This window comes from Siniperca chuatsi, linkage group LG16, assembly GCF_020085105.1.
Source record: "Siniperca chuatsi isolate FFG_IHB_CAS linkage group LG16, ASM2008510v1, whole genome shotgun sequence".
Taxonomy (NCBI): domain Eukaryota; kingdom Metazoa; phylum Chordata; class Actinopteri; order Centrarchiformes; family Sinipercidae; genus Siniperca; species Siniperca chuatsi.
This window is the reverse complement of record NC_058057.1, coordinates 23,687,270-23,703,249: the sequence shown is the minus strand read 5'-3', so window position 1 is coordinate 23,703,249 and position 15,980 is coordinate 23,687,270. Positions and strand designations below refer to the sequence as shown.

The following is a 15,980-nucleotide window of genomic DNA, read 5'->3' as shown; positions in this document are numbered from 1 at the left end:
TGGGTATCTGCAGGTTTCAAAAACAAACTTTTAAAAGAACAAAAAGACTACTCGTAGTTAAGAAACAAAGAAAAAAATCTGTTAAAACCAGTCTGTCCCTGGTAATCACATAAAGTTGTGACACTGTGAACAGAAAGAAACGTTTTTAGTGGCGTAATGTCCAACTTGTGCAATCATTCTGCCTAACACAATCCTGTATTAAACTGACGGAAACAGAGAAGTCACTTCAACAATCTAAATGAGCAAAACACCCCACATCACGCATGATTTTCTTTCCTTGGAGGTCAAATTTAGAAGAAACAAGCAACAGATGCCACCATGATAACGTAATTTCCAACATGCTGTATACCAGGTTAGAACTAGGTGAACTGTACTTATATTTTATGGACTTCAGGGAAATGCATTCCCTGCGCCACAAAGTGAGGATGTAGGAGGGTAAACGGATGGAAAACACGAGACCCTTCAAGACAATAAAGTCCTGGAGGTTTAAAGTCACGAACCTGTTGGTCGCTGCACACTGAACCCACGTTGCTGAGGTTACTGTTGCTCATGCCAACCGGCTGCCCCATGGGAGGTAATGAGCCGACACCACCCGAGCCTCCGGCCATGGAGACGGTGATGCTCATGTTGTTGTAAACCCCCTGCTGGCCAAAGGCCTGTCCTGCACTCTGTCCTGACTGACTGAACAGGCTGCAGTAAACAATCAGAGAAGAAGGCACATTATACTGTGGGCATGTGAAAGCGTAAATATACAAATAGAATAAACTCATACATAGTTGTTGAGGCAGGTGGTTTTAGCAAGTGATTTTTACCTAATGTAATGTTTGCATAAGCCTTACAACTGTGTACACTTCCTAACCTGTTGCTGCCCATGCCTGTCTGTTGCCAGCTCTTCATGTCTGGTGACTGGTAGCCAGGAGGTGGCGCTTGCTGAAGCAGAGGACTCTGGGAGGTGGAGTTCTGAGGTGACAACAACGGGCTGGTCGGGCTCATCTCAGGAGGGAAAGATGGGTCTTGCTGGATAGCTTTGAAATAGGAAAAAAACAGTTAGGTCAGTTAAGACAAATAACTTTAAATTTTTGATTATATTATGACAAAAAGTGCAACGCAGGACAATAAGACACAACTGGTAATTTGGGTTTATTTTTAGTAAAATGAATCTCCACCTTTGCTGCTAAGTGGTCATTGCAGAAGTACTTCTTAAAATGTTCTACTTTTTTGCATTAAGCAGTTATTGTTGTGCATTTTTTACTTCGTCTTCATCTTTTGACCAAGCTGTGGTTTTATACCGTACCTTCTCTTGTCTGTCAAACCAATCAGGTCTTTCCCTTTGGGTTTTCTGTTGATGAATTAGAGGGTTTTTGGTGTCTGCTCTTTGCTAATGCTAACTACCTAGTTCATGTTATATTTACAATATTCATCTCATATTTACAACAAGGTGAAAGGATGAAATACATCACTGGGCATTTTTACAATCGGGAGTGTGAGTGCTTTTCATTAACTGGACGCTGGGTGAATTAATAATACATTTAAAGTATAATTATCTATCTACAATAAAAAGTAGCAAAACAAACTATAACTAAATTATTAGTCTGGTCTTTCAGCAAATGACTGTGGCGGAGCCTGTTTCCTTGAACTCACCAGACCCTCCAAACTGCTGAAACAGGTTCTGCTGTAATGAGGAATTCACGGTGCTGCTGAACTGGCCCTGCACGGCACCCATCAGCGTCTGGTTATTCAGGGGAACTCTGCCGGACAGTTTGTTGTCCAGAGGGCCCCCGGTCAAGGGGCTGAAGTGACTTGGTGAGGTAGGGGATTTTCCCGTCATTGGGTTGTACCCTGGTGGGAAGTTGAACTGCTGCTGTTGCTGCTGCTGCTGTTGTTGAGGCGTTGTTGGGGGACCTTTTGGGACCCTGGCAGTTCCAAAGGACCCCACGGTTCCAGTCGGAGCACCTGCCATGTTCTGTCTCATTAGCATGACCTTCTGCTGGAAAAGCTGGCGCTGGCGGTGCTGGATGCTGTAGAGTTCCCTCTGACGCTGGGCCAGCATCTGGGCATTCAGCGGAGGCTGCTGAGAGATTTGATGTAACAGAGCTTGTTACACAGAACTTATTCCCTATTTTCAAAGTAAATATATAATACACCTTGTAATTTAAGAGGTCACTAATACAGGGTATCTGCAGGTTTCAGAAAGCCATTAGACTTCTGAGAGTTTTATATACTACCTGAAGTTAACAACCACAGTAAAGAGGAGATACGCAACAAAAAGTAATCTAATACAAGCTAATAATTAATACGTTGTGGTAGTCATGTCATTTTGTCGTTTTTTTTTTTTTTAAAGCTGTAGCTTTAATAAGCTCCTGGTACAAAAAACTAGTTTTTATTTAAGGTACATTTACAGTACAAAAACTACAATGCACAATAGCTGAACGTGAAATTAACATATCATTTAAAATAGCATTACTTCAAAAATCTATATTAAATCACAATAATAGTCCAATAGTATTTCTTAACTGCTTACTGCCTTTAAATTGAGCCACTAATTTAACCTGTATTATCTGATTTTTGGCCACTTGGGGCAGTGAAACAAGTGTGGACCCAGAGCAACATTAGCATTAATTTTTTGAGTTGTGTTTCTGCCACCCCGATGAATGTTAAGTCCAATATTCACTCCCTTAGCTCTGTTTTGGCCTGAGGGAAATATCTGGCTCTTTAGCTGCTAGATGCTCCACTATGTTCACCAGCTAGTCGCTAACTTAAAGCTTTTTAGCTGAAAACAGCTGCGTGCTGCTGCTGGAAATGAAGCAAATGACTGTGGTAAGAGTGAACCAAAATATCAGACTGTCAAACCAAAAAGAAGCTGGAAGATTAAGAATAAGCTGCAAGATGCTAAAATGCTCTGAGAGCTGATAATTATCTCTGGGTTCATCACTATGAGCAACCCTGCACATAGTTATTTGATCCATTGTGAATTATTAAATATTGTTTACAGCAGCTTTAATTTCAATTTATAAGTGGGTGTAGTTGAATCTATGTAAACAAATTGTTTTGGTAGTCTTTCAGGCTCTGTGGGAAAACAGCAGTGGGTGGCCAGGGTGAGCTGAGCATTTGTTGTCATCGTGACTCACTTGTGAGGGCATTTGAGGTTGTTGAACCCCCTGACGAATCCCTATGTTCACATGCTGGGCTCCTCCTGGAAACGGATTCATGCCCGCCATCCTGTTCTGGAGCTGAGACAGAGGGACAGGGAGAGAGGGAAAAAAAGGAAATAAGCAGAGGTCAGACAGGTGTTGAAGGATGACAGGATGATAAGAGAGAGAAGGGAAGGCAGGATTTAACAAAACAAATAAATTAGAAAAAACATTTTTGAAGAGAGAGCAGTCGAATAATAGTGATGAGGGAGGAAAGGGAAGTGGAGAGTTCTTTTAAGAGCATTTTAATCAATATTTAAAAAATGAAATCAGAAGATTCATTATGATATCATAGGATTCAGACTAACACAGAAAGCTACAAATCAATACTTGCCATTCATTACACCTATCAGCATTTGTCTGCAGTCAGGAGAAATGAGAAACATTTGTATAGTACAAGAAAGCACTGAGAGCACAGAAACTGTGAAAATAACTCAAGTATTCCTTTCTTTCAATTTTGTATGGATTGTGTATTACTGTTGTATTAGCAGCCTTTGAATCGTGTGAATAAATTATACCTAATAAAGTTTCTGAACAAGTGTCTCGCTGCACAGTTGTGACTGTACACATTAAACACACTGGGTCATAGCAGAAATAGTTTACCCTGAAAGCGTGTTGTAAAAGCATCGCAAGCAAGCGGCAACCTCTGGGGCTGAAAAATTAAGCCAAAAACTGAGCTGAAGTGCCAAAAACTGCAGTTGCTCCAATGGCCACTTGAGGCTGGCTCCAAAAGCGAGTCAATCCTCATACAGCCCCAACTTTGCAGCAGAAATAAACATGTTTACAGCCTGGTACAAGAAACGGTTTGGTCTCTATAGCTAATTTCCCATTCATGACAACTGTGAGGGAGGTGAATTTTTTTTATAACTCACCCGTTTAAATTATATTAAGGCTTAAAGTTATGCATAATTAAGGATGTGGCCGCTTTGAGTGACAGGTGGGTGCCCTTTCAGGCGGTTAGCTGATCAACCAGGCTTCATTCGGCCCGCTTCAGCTCCACCTCTTTGCCCATTTTTGGATTAGCCGGAGTCGGGGACTGCCAAGATGGCGACGGCGGGAGCCGCCCACTTTAAGTTTCACAACGGCTCTTCAGAAACCTATGGGTGACGGACGCTACGTCCATGTTTTATACAGTCTATGAAGCAATATCTTCCATCTCAAATGGAATGTAGTCCTAATGAAATGAAATACAAAATAAAGACAAACCACCACCTCTGTGTCCTCACCTGCTGTGGACCCTGCAGCCTCTGCTGCAGCTGCAGACGCAGTTGGTTGGGTGGCAGCCTGAGCTGAGGGCCAATCCCCTGTGGTCGCGTCATGCCTGGCCTCAGCCCCACGCCTGTCGTCCCACCAGGGAAAGCCCCTCGGGGGGCTCCAAACCCCAGACCCTGTGGCCCCACCGTTGCCAGGTCTGGAGGAAACTGAGCTTGTGGAGCTGGTGTAAATTGGGAAGGGTAGGTGGGGAGTTTAGGGTCCACGGAAACTGGAGTGGCAGTGGATTGCTGGGTTGGGAAGCTTTGGGGCAAAGGGTCAAAACAGCCACCCTGGGAAGAGGCAGGCAGAAATAGGACAAAGAGATATTAATGGATGAACAGCTCATAGCCATGTCATTTGGAAAAAAAAGGAAAAACATTTTGCTACATTCAGAATGGTGAATTGTTGTTTTTAAAATTTTAAATTCTGTTGCTTCCATGTTAATGTGATTTGCAAGTTATGTTTCTGGAGTAAACTGGAGTAAAGTTGGGGATACCTTGCAAAGTGAAAGCAGTACAGCAGGGTTTTTTCCAGATCCAGTTTGGTGGCACAAATATGCAGAGGCTATCAACACTTCAACTGAGCAACTGTTTTGTAAGTTGTGATTCATTATAGTAACATTGTACAATTAATGATGATTCTCTGATCTTAAAGGGACAGTTGCTGAGTTTTGGAGATATCGGCTGTAGAGATGTCTGCATTTTTTTTTTATATAATGGGACTATATGGCACTCAGATTGTGGTGCTCAAAGCGCCAAAAAAAAAAACATTTGAAAAACTAACAGCGATGTCTCTTTCCAGAAATCATGACCCACACTCACCTGTACCAGTTTGTCAATACCCAGGGCCTTATCCAGCTCAGCCAGTTCACTCTCATCAGTCCCACTGAGGAAGGAGACGAGCTGCTCTAACAGAGCTTTCTCATCGTTTCGGCCTTCAGGTGAGGTCGGAGGGCCCAGCACTTCATCCAGCGTACAGGGCACACACTGCCTGCTCACACAGAGAAACACAGCGTCTCATGCCATAGGTGCACATTATCATCTGCAATCCTGCAATACTACACTGGAGTGTCAGTGGGTTAAATCAACTTTTTCAGCATTTTTCTCCCACCACTTCAGAATAAAAAATTATAGTTAAATGGCAACAGATTAGGTATTGAGAATACAGTAAATACATACTCTTGTGGTGATGCCAAGGGAGCTTGTAAAGGGGTTCCAAGACCATCAAAGGACAAGGTGTCAGAGAGAGCCTGGAACTGGGAGTCTCCCACATCCATCTTGGTTAGGCCTAAAAACCGATTTTAACACAGTTTTAAGGGGAAATAATAAACATAAACCCCATAGAAAAAAATATATTAACACTGAATTTCAACTCAAAATAATCACATTCAACAATTATTATTAAATTCATGTACAGTAAGCAGCACCTTGCTAAATTTAAACAGTAACATCAGACTAAAATCCTACTTTTGATGCCAAATGTTCACATTGCTTCAATTGTGTAGCATTGTACTGCTCTCTTCAACAGTATAGTGCAAAGCTATATCACTTGTGGGGTCATAAATGTAACAGAATACAGTCTGGCCACACCCAATGGTGATATTGAGTATGGTCATTTATGTAAGAGTACTAAAACGTCCAGCCTATAGAGGTCAGCTCAACAATGCCTAACTGCTACAGAAGATTTAGTGTCAAGTTACTAACAAATAGGGTTCACACAGTTGTCATTTTACAGGACATTTCTTGTACATTTTCAATGACTAACTGTGAATGTATTATGTTTTCTTGTATACCAGTGCTTGAACTGAATGGGTTGATAACTTCTGACTCTGGAAACAGGCTGTTGTCTTTGGGGGTCTGGAAGGGGTCTCCCTGTCCCTGGGACTGTGTCTGGCTTGGAGTGGGGGGACTGCAGAAATCAAAAGATGACTGACTCTGAAGGCTGCAGCCAGAGGGCGGGCCGCCATCACTGAGCCCTGGGAAACAAACACAAGCACATGGACATGGATGAGGAGTGTCTATAACATTTAGTGTATAATATTGATACACAGACTCACACTTTGAGACTTTTATAGATACATGATATTCTGCAATGTTCTGCAGTGTTGCAGAAAAGTAAACTGTTCTGGTTCCATGTGAGGTCTGTTGACACTGCAGTACCTCCTAATAGCCACTAGGGGGCATAGAACCTAACAATGTGTAGGTAAATAAATTAATTAATAAAATAAATAGAGGGACTTGTCTGGATCATAACTAATAATAATAATAATAATAATAATAATTAGAGAATGATCTAAAATCAAATAATTCATTAAAGACACTATTTTGTAATTTCTTGACATGAAAATGGTAAAACAATACTATTTTTTACCAACACTCAGCGGTTTGAATTAAATATTGATACTGCACTTCAATGTCCATAGATAGTATGCAGGTCGTATATTATGCTTAACTCTTCCCTCATCTTAATCACCCCCCCTCCCTGTTAAGTTGAAACTGTACCTCTGTTAGGAGTCCCGGGAGGCTCTCTCTTCACATTTATGTTGCGGGGAGTGCTGACCTCACTGGGCTGGAGCTGAGTGGGTGACTGCAGTTTGAGTTGGGGGGAAGGGGAGTGGAGCTGGGGTGACGACGATTGCAAGTGGGGAAGGGACTGGGGCTGGGACATAGGGGACTGGAGCTGAGGCACGGGGGACTGGAGTGGCGCTGGGGCCTGGTGTTGGGGGGCTGGAGACTGGAGTTGGGGGCCTCCTCCAGGGGTTGTTGAATCCTCACTACCCTGCTTGGCCCCACTTGGGCCTCTCAGGCCAGGCAGCAGCTGGGTGAGAGGGTCCATGTCAACAGGGCCACCAGACATCTGAGGGCGGGAAACAGAGAGTAAATCAGAAACAAATGAAAAGGGATAGTGATGAGGAAAAAGACGAATGAATGGTGTGATGGCATGAAAGAGTAAAGAATTAAATAATAATGGGTGGCAGAAAGGGGGGCAAACGATCAGTGACAGAGAGATGGGGAGTGACACAAGGTCAAAGACCAGTGAGCTTTAAAGGCTGCAGCTGGTAACTAAGCCTACAGTGGAGACAAAGTCCAAGAAAATAAACATTCAACATGATTTACAACGGCTGTCCGGCAACTGCCAATGCAGGAGCAAAGCTCAATACAGGGGAATTCCAATGCTTAATTGTAAAGTATTTTTTCTCACAAAGTTCCTGTGTAAATCTGAAAGCAACAATAGCATGCATGCATGAGTGCCACCCCTGAAGGAGCATGCACATTTCAATTATTAGGTTATTACAGTTATGATTCTCTGACGAGACCAAGTTGGACAGAGTCCAGTGTATTCTGAGCCAGTCGCTGGCTGTTGACAGTTGGGTTTACCACAAACACAATGAAGGTATGCTGAATGCATGTTCAGCTTAGTTTGATAAATATATGACTGCTGTAACAGGTTAATTGCTTGTCATGTTGGTCTGCATGAGGTGTTAGCTATAGTGGCTAAAAGTCATTCTGCTCTATCAGGCCAGCCCTACTACACTTTAACTGCTGTCACTCAGTTCAAATCACTTGGTGGTTGTGAAGATCAGCAATGCCTCTGGAGTAACCCCTGATAAGGCTTTTAAACTCAGTCTTGTCTATCTTTTATCCTACTCTGGCCTATAGCCCGACCGATACTCGATTTTTGAGGCAGATATGGATATAAAAATTTAAGATATTTAAAAAGGGGCCGTTCAGCCCAAAATCAATAACACATATTTTTCCTCTTACCTGTAGTGCTGTTTATCCATCTAGATTGTTTTGCTGTGAGTTGCTGAGTTTTGGAGATATCGGCCATAGAGATATCTGCATTTTTTTATATAATGGGACTATATGGCACTCGGCTTGTGGTGCCAAAAAAAATAAAATACATTTGAAAAACTCAACAGCAAGAGAAAAGGACAATTCAGGCAAAATATTTCAAATTACATGCGTGGGTTTTCCACAAGTGTGCAGGGCCTTTAAATGTATTTCTTTTAAAGAATCATGACCAAGATATGTACTGAGCGGGACATTATAAAGTTTAAAAAACAATGCTGATAATAGTGAAACTGTTTCTAATGACCTCAAGTCACATGAACTAGCTGTTCAGAAGTGCCAGAATATGTTTACCTGCCGAGATATACACACATACCAATGTACAGTATCTGCGATAAGCTAATACCAGCCAATATGTCATATGCTACACAGCCTGACCATCAACACCCAGGCACTGTTCAACACAGATAGTGATAATGTTTTTTGTTTACTAAACTTTTCTCTATTCTAAACATAAGAACATTCTCTCAGGATAACTGTCAAAGGTCAAATCTTTGGACTAGTTTAGGTTATAACAGTTCACCACAACACTGACAACAACTGTACCGTGGAGTCTCGGCTATCCCTGCGGCTGTCTCTGCGGTTCTCTCCGACGGGGCTTGATTTGGGACTGATGCAAGCCGAGCTGCTGGTAACTCCTGCAGGTTTGGATGCACCTCCTGCTGCAACAGTAGACCCCGTACAGGCCACTCCCTCCACGCTGGCTCTCTTCTCCACTTTTACCCTAACAGTCTGCAGGCTGAGAGCAGATGGAGGAGGCAGGTCCCCCAAGTCCTTCAAAAACAAAATACATTTCAGTTAGTATTTTTCATGGCGTCATGACTCAAGAGGACAAATAATATGTATATACAGTATATATAAAAATCGCTGATAAATTTGTGAAAATAATGACTCCTAAATACATACAAATGAAAATCCATAAAAATCTGAGCTAAGACAGGACAGAACCGTATATGTAAACTTTCAATATTAATTGCATCAAAAAATTAAGACATGTAAAGGGAATATTTATTGCTTACCTTTTCGTCTGTGTCCAGGAGAAAACGGAGTAGTTGATGGTCCTGTGGCTCTCTGGAGCTGGACTTGGAAGCTGTCAGTGCCGGACTGGCAGGCGGCTCCTTCTTAATCTCAACTTGGTTTTTGTTTATTCCCTCCTCAACGGTGGCGGAGGCATCATTGGGACTACTGTCCTGGAGCAGCCGGTGCAGGATCTTATGTCTTTCTGTTAGAGTACTGTGCGAGGCAGGGCACTGAGGGGCAGGAGGAGGGTTAGGAGGATGAGGTGATGAGGTGCAGTGGATGCTGTTGCTGTTGGATTCAACTCCTGTCCCATTGCTATTCAGGAGCTGATTGGGTCTGGGGTTACCCAGCTGTGAGGCAGAAGGAAGGGGGGCTTTAACAGAGTCCTCTCCCCCTCCTTCTCCTCCCTCTGGGGGTTTTGCTGATGGAGGCCGAGAAGAGGAGCCGGTGGGTGTACTGGCTTGTCTCTGAAGGACAGGACAGGACAGGGAGAAAGACCCCATTGACCCACCGCTGGCACCGCTACTACCATCACCGCCAGACTGCTGCCTGTTGAGGCTGCCTCCACTACTTAGTGCCCCGGCTGGGGAATGGAGGCCAGGTGTGGAAGGAGAGAAGGGGTTCCCAGGTATCCGAGGGCTTCCCCCTAAACCAGGACTAGCCCGTGGCATCCTGGGTGACATAAAAGAGGTAGGGGTGGCTGTGAGTGGGCTGCTCAAAGGAGAGGGGCTGTTGACCTGCTGGGAACAGGTCCGATTGGGCGTCAGGTAGCCTGTGGGTGTGGCTGGGTTATGTCCGTGGGAGGAGGTGTTGCTGTTGTTGGGGTGAAGGCCCGAGGTGGCGAAGCCTGAGCCTTGGGTCCAGTTGCTGCCGGGAGGAAGGGTAGGGGAGCGGGAGGGAGTTTGGGCAAGGCTGCCAAGGTTCGGTGGAAGGCTGGGGTTAGTGTTTTCCTGAGAGCTAGCAGTGTTGTGTTCCCTGGTAGAAATGAGGAAAATAAAGGATAACTGTAACCTGAGGAGACCACGTGGCAGAGCAAAAAAGCACTGTCAAATCCATAGGGTGCAAATTGTGTAAATAGTGTCTTATCCTGGTTTCAAAAGGAACATAGAGAAACCTTGTTATTTAGCTCCCTGTATACGATTCTAATTATCCAGGTCTCAGATCATCTGCATCAGTGCAGGCGTGTCTTTAAGTCTTTCATGTCCAGCAATCTGTCATTTCTGTACAGAGTTACCTCAACAGTTGAGGCTGATTTCTGTCTGCCTGGACTGTGCTGTATTTACCACTCTTTAACTTCTCCCTTTAATCAATAAAAGGCTACAGCAAAAATGACATTTATTCTCTTACCAGTGTCAGACAAGTGTCAAGTAGATAAAAATCAATATTAAATTGTGTTACATAATATTTTTTGTTGTTTTACTTGAACTTGGAACCTGAGCTGACTTCAAACATGGCAAGAGAATGATCAGAAACCTGGATTCAGGAGGCGTTCACATGCCACAGTATCCCGGTTTCCCGGAGTACTTGCAGCTAGCATATCCATGCTTCTGAAAACTTGATATGGTGTTAACATGTGCAAAAAATTTGATAATCCTTTTCACCATGCACATAGTGAAATTTCAAAAATGGATAGAAATAGTGACTAATTTAAACATTAAATAGGAGCATCATGAAGCAATAGATCCTTCTGTTGAACTTACTGCTAAACTGAGATTTTTATTATGTTTGCTATGCTACAAAACAATTGTTTGGAATCAGCTCCAAACAGGATCCTAATATACCATTGAAATACATGGAAATCTGTGCATTAGTGTCTGCATTTGTCCAACAGAATACCTGTCAATAGTGTGAATGCCCATAATGAAGGGCTGTACGTCAGGGTTGGGGGGGCAGCAGAACTTGCAGCGGGTCTGAGCGCTGAGCGGGGTGCCATCACTTAATGCGAAATGGTACAGCGGGCTGATAGCGGTGCCGTGGGTCATCACTGTTGGGAATGCCAACACATGCATACACACAAAGACACACAGGACCAGAGAAAGAGACAACAGGGTTTAGATTTCTCATCTCTTGTTTATTTACTGCCTTTTTCCTTTCCCAGATGAATCCAGGCTTAAAGAGCTCTGACTACCCTAAAGGCCTAAATGATGTTGCAGTGGCTACACCACAAGTGATTTCAGTGTTGGAATAATCCAATACTGGTCTGTCTTCCCTTCATCCTTTTACCTACATGCATTCTCTCACAATTACCTTGTAATACACAACGACGAAAAGAAGGTTTGCACTTGAAACAGCTTACCTTGCAAGCAGATCATTTTTCTTGCAATACAAATGTGCCGGAAAAGAAGATAGCCTTTGATGCTTCACCTCAGGCTCTACCACATTGCTTAACGTTTGGATTCACTGGATCCAGATCTGCTCTGATGTCAACATTTAAAAAAGTTTTTACCACATTAGACTTTCATGGCTTTGCAGCAACTTTAGAACACAGGTCAACTGGGTGTCCATACATGCAGTTCAGCTGCTGGCTTTTAGACTTTAAGGTAGACCATCGATTTCAAGATGTGGTGGACAGTTTGATGATACTGCCCTGATTTTAACAGTTGGAATATGACTGATCCACTTATGAAAGCTAGACTGAAGTAGAACTGAAAGTCGATTAATCTTTTAGTCAATCGGCAAAAAATAAATCAGCAACCACTGATAATTTTTCAATCGCTTAAGTAATATTTCAAGCAAAATGCCTAACATTTGATGGTTACAGCTTCTGAGTGTGATGATTTGCTGCTTTTGTCGTTTCTTACATAATAGTAAATTAATAGTAAATTAAGTATATATTTGGCTTATGGCATTTTGGTATGTTGATCTGTCAAAAATAAAGCAATCTGAAAATGTCACCTTGGGCTCTGGGAAATTGTGGAGGCCATCTTCCACTATTTTCTGACATTTAATAGACTAAAGAATCAATCGATTAATTGATTCATTGATAGTTGCAGCTCTAGACTGAAGCGCTGGCTGTTCTGATCTCCCTTCTTCTGTTTGATTTACAATATTTCCTATGCTTTCTGCTAAAAAGAATCTGCAGTACACTAACTCTGAAGATGATGCAGAATCGGAACTAAGCTCGGATTACACATCTCCTGCAAGTATGAAAAGTTACAGAAATTTTGTATTCAAGTGATTCTATTATAATGGTATATTGAAGTAGTGCTGAAACTCTGGTAACCATGACAAAGGTGGCAGAGAGCGTGTCAATAATTTCTGGGAGTGAAACTGATCAATCAATTGTGGCTCCTCACCCTCATGCAGCAGCTTCTTGGCGTGGGAGAGCTCTTTGCCCTGCGGCTGAAAGAAAGCATAGATGCACTTCCTGACCAGGTCTTCCCAGCCAGGCCGGCCGGTCGCTCGCAAAGCACTCGTTTCTATGGAGATAATCTTCCCTGGAGCAGAGAACCACACACACACACACACACACACACACACACACACAAAAAAAAAAAGATCGGTCTACACAGATTTCAACATCTGCAGTAGTCTCCACACATTCAGGGTTCACACTGTGACCCCTATGAAAAATTTCCTAAAATGCTCTTTAATCCTGCTTTTTTTTGTTGCTCTAAAATGTTTAAGGGTTTTCAGTCCACCTGCACAAAAATACAGCATAACAATATAACATAATAAAAGTGTAAAGCATGGTAAAAGTGTCTGTACATTCTGCTACTTTCTGTAATATAACCCAACGACCTGCATGAAATTATCAATTTCTCTGACTGTACCAATGTGGAGCACACATCTCAAAATTCCATTGTATTCCAGCAATACAATGACTTTTGGGAATCTTGACTATTATATTACTCCTGTGTGTGTGTGTGTGTGTGTGTTACCTGTGGGGTCCTGCTTCGTGATGAAAGACTCAGTGCTAAAAGGCTGGGCACGAGGTATCCGACAGGCAATACAGATTAGGCAGCTCTGCAGGTCTGAAGAAAGAAAGGACACAAGTGGTGAGGTTTGTGTGTGCGTCTGGTGCTGAAAGCCAAAGAAATGAAAAGGTAAAGGGGACAAAAGAAAAAAAGAAAGAACAGATGTGACTGTCAACAAATGTCAAAACTGCCATGGAAAACATGCACAGTGGTGAAATTAGACAAAAGATAACCATGTAACTGAATTATGCCACATGATCAAGGTTTACCTTACCGTCTAATTTGCACAAAAGACATATATTTTTCTAATATCCCTTTCAGATACACACAGGCGGTAAAAAAAAATACACGACAACCTGCCAAAACTCAAAAATCTGATCATCATTTTGGTTTCTCTGTAAAACTGTAACTGTAAACTGTCAGTCATATCTGTGATGCAAACAGACACAGACACAAAAATAGAAAGAAGCAGGATAATGTGAGCACAATTCTACAATCACAAGAGCCAGTTCTTATCAAAATGAATAAAAGCAGGCAGATCTCAACACAGTAAATCCGCAATGCAGAAACTACATTATACAATGTTATCAAGGTCATTGCACCAAAGACTCCAAAAAAATATGAAATGTCCTGCAAGAATCTTGTCACTGTCCAAATGGTCAGACAGTGGAAGGTGAGTTAAAAAAAAAAAAAAAAAAATCTTATTCCTTACTGACATAGCCCCACATTCACTGCATTTAGGAAAAATAGAAAAATAAGTTTCATAAGAATATCTGAAAATAATTTTTCCTCATTTTATACATTTTAACAGGTAGGCTGCTTATGGGTTTTAGATATGTTTTGTAGTATAAATATACAGTAAATTGAAAAAAACTAAATACTGACAGCTAAAACTATTCTGTATTAAAATGTTTCCCTCCACTCAGCATGGCAGAGGGAACTAAAGTTCCAACTTGAGACCATTTCAATGAGTCATGTGTGGAACATTTTGAATGATTGGGTTATAATACTTCCAAATTCCCATTTTCCGCACAAAAACATTTAATCACCATTTCAAACTGTGATTCACCAGCTCATATGGGAGCCACCTGAGCTGTTTGATCCCTTGATGTGAGAGGTGGTTAAAGCAGTTGTAAGGATGATTTCAATTTTTTCCTTTCTTTTATTTTTTTTCATACTATCTTTATATATTTCCAAATCTGGGAAATCAACCAGCCACATTGGATTGGGGAAATAACAAAGTCAACATAATAAAAAGACATGAGGCTGGCAAAGAAATTAAAAACTTAAGCTACAGTGATGACACACCAATAATCAAATACATTTCATATAACCATCTTCAAAATAATAGTAACAGAGTCCTTTACAGAAATAAAGACAAAAGAAAGGTAAAAAAAATAAAAAAAATCGAACCTTATACTTATATTCTATTATAAATCAGCTTTCCTTGCTTAAATCCCCCGAATTGATATTGGCTTTAACAACTGTACAATCTATTGACTGAGTGTAGGAAATGCCTTCAGACTGTGTGCACTAATTGTGTGTGTGTTTGCACGTACCATCTCCCTCCTCCTGCATGGTCCTTGGTTGGGACACGGTGAAACACTGCATGATCTCATATTGCTGCCGAGCCTCCGGATTTTCTGAATCCAACTCGTCCGGTGGCCTCTTCAGCATGCGACAGTTAAAGGTGTGGCTGTTCCTTCGGCCAGGTTCCTGTGGCCACGGCACACCATTAACTGGACAAAAAAGAAAATAAAAACACACAGTTTAGTATGAGTAACACTACAATTAACTGTTGTTATTAATACGAAAAAATAAATACATCCCTTGGGAAAATATACAAGATATTTTAATGCTGGGTGCAATTATTATTTAAGCCACAATCCCCATAAACATTGTTGTATCAAATATTTTTTTCTTTCTTGATTTAATAGAATACACCTGTTGGAAATTCCTTTTCGCCTCAATAATCGTTGAGTTCGCACAGGAACAGTCCTGAGGCCCGTTTCACCAAAATTATCTCAAGTTGCAATTTGCAACATGGGATAATTTCCCCTTTCCCTCATTTTGAACATATCACTAATTAAAACAAAAGGCATGCTTGCAATCCATGCATGAGCCTGCAAAAGCCCTGTTGCAAATATATCTGCAATTTGTGAGAGACAATAAATTCTGAAATGTGACGTTGCCACCGTTTGCGATGGGAGTCTAAATTATGCTCGCAAATCGCTTTTGTGAAACATGCATCTGATTTCCAATATTTCACTGTAAAGCAATCTTTTTGTGCCATAGAGCACAGTCCAACACATTTCCTGCCAAATCTCCTCTTGTCTCATTTCAAATGTTTTTCAAGGCTGCTAGAAGATGTCGATCTTGTTGAAGGTTCATTCAGAGTAATCACTCCTGTCTCAAAATGAATGCTGCAGAGATTTGCAGATGCTACACACCATATTATGACAAATAAGTTCAAGTTCTTGTCATATGCACAACAATTACATTGAAGCAGTCGTTGGCAATGAAATTCTTAGATCTCAGTTTTGTGTATTTTCCTAATTTTGCCCCATTGTTGTAATAATTCATAGAACAAAGCACCCTAAAATCACACCCAGATGTACTGAAAAGCCCTCCTATAAGAATAATATGTATGTTTCACTGAGATGGCAAAAAGTTTATTTGTTTTTAGTTTCTTTGTGTGGGTTTTGGAGATCTTTGTTTCCAAGGAGAAAGGAGGAAATACAACTGTT

General features: G+C 41.6%; 1 protein-coding gene across 6 annotated transcripts in view; it reads right to left on the bottom strand.

Moving 5' to 3' along the window:
• ncoa1 (nuclear receptor coactivator 1) overlaps positions 1–15,980 on the bottom strand; it is a 58,945-nt gene that overhangs the window by 8,984 nt on the left and 33,981 nt on the right. For 5 of the 6 annotated variants that reach the window (XM_044168933.1, XM_044168934.1, XM_044168937.1 and 2 more), the window contains 15 exons: positions 14,793–14,972; positions 13,198–13,290; positions 12,613–12,753; positions 11,153–11,300; positions 9,316–10,291; positions 8,843–9,070; positions 6,947–7,301; positions 6,238–6,420; positions 5,624–5,732; positions 5,267–5,435; positions 4,418–4,735; positions 3,129–3,230; positions 1,642–2,071; positions 860–1,025; positions 501–690 (listed from right to left, as the gene is read on the bottom strand). In XM_044168933.1, the coding sequence (XP_044024868.1) occupies positions 501–690; positions 860–1,025; positions 1,642–2,071; positions 3,129–3,230; positions 4,418–4,735; positions 5,267–5,435; positions 5,624–5,732; positions 6,238–6,420; positions 6,947–7,301; positions 8,843–9,070; positions 9,316–10,291; positions 11,153–11,300; positions 12,613–12,753; positions 13,198–13,290; positions 14,793–14,972 (3,788 nt within the window). The remainder of the gene's footprint in view (positions 1–500; positions 691–859; positions 1,026–1,641; positions 2,072–3,128; positions 3,231–4,417; positions 4,736–5,266; positions 5,436–5,623; positions 5,733–6,237; positions 6,421–6,946; positions 7,302–8,842; positions 9,071–9,315; positions 10,292–11,152; positions 11,301–12,612; positions 12,754–13,197; positions 13,291–14,792; positions 14,973–15,980) is intronic. The other variant, XM_044168939.1, reaches the window with a different exon arrangement.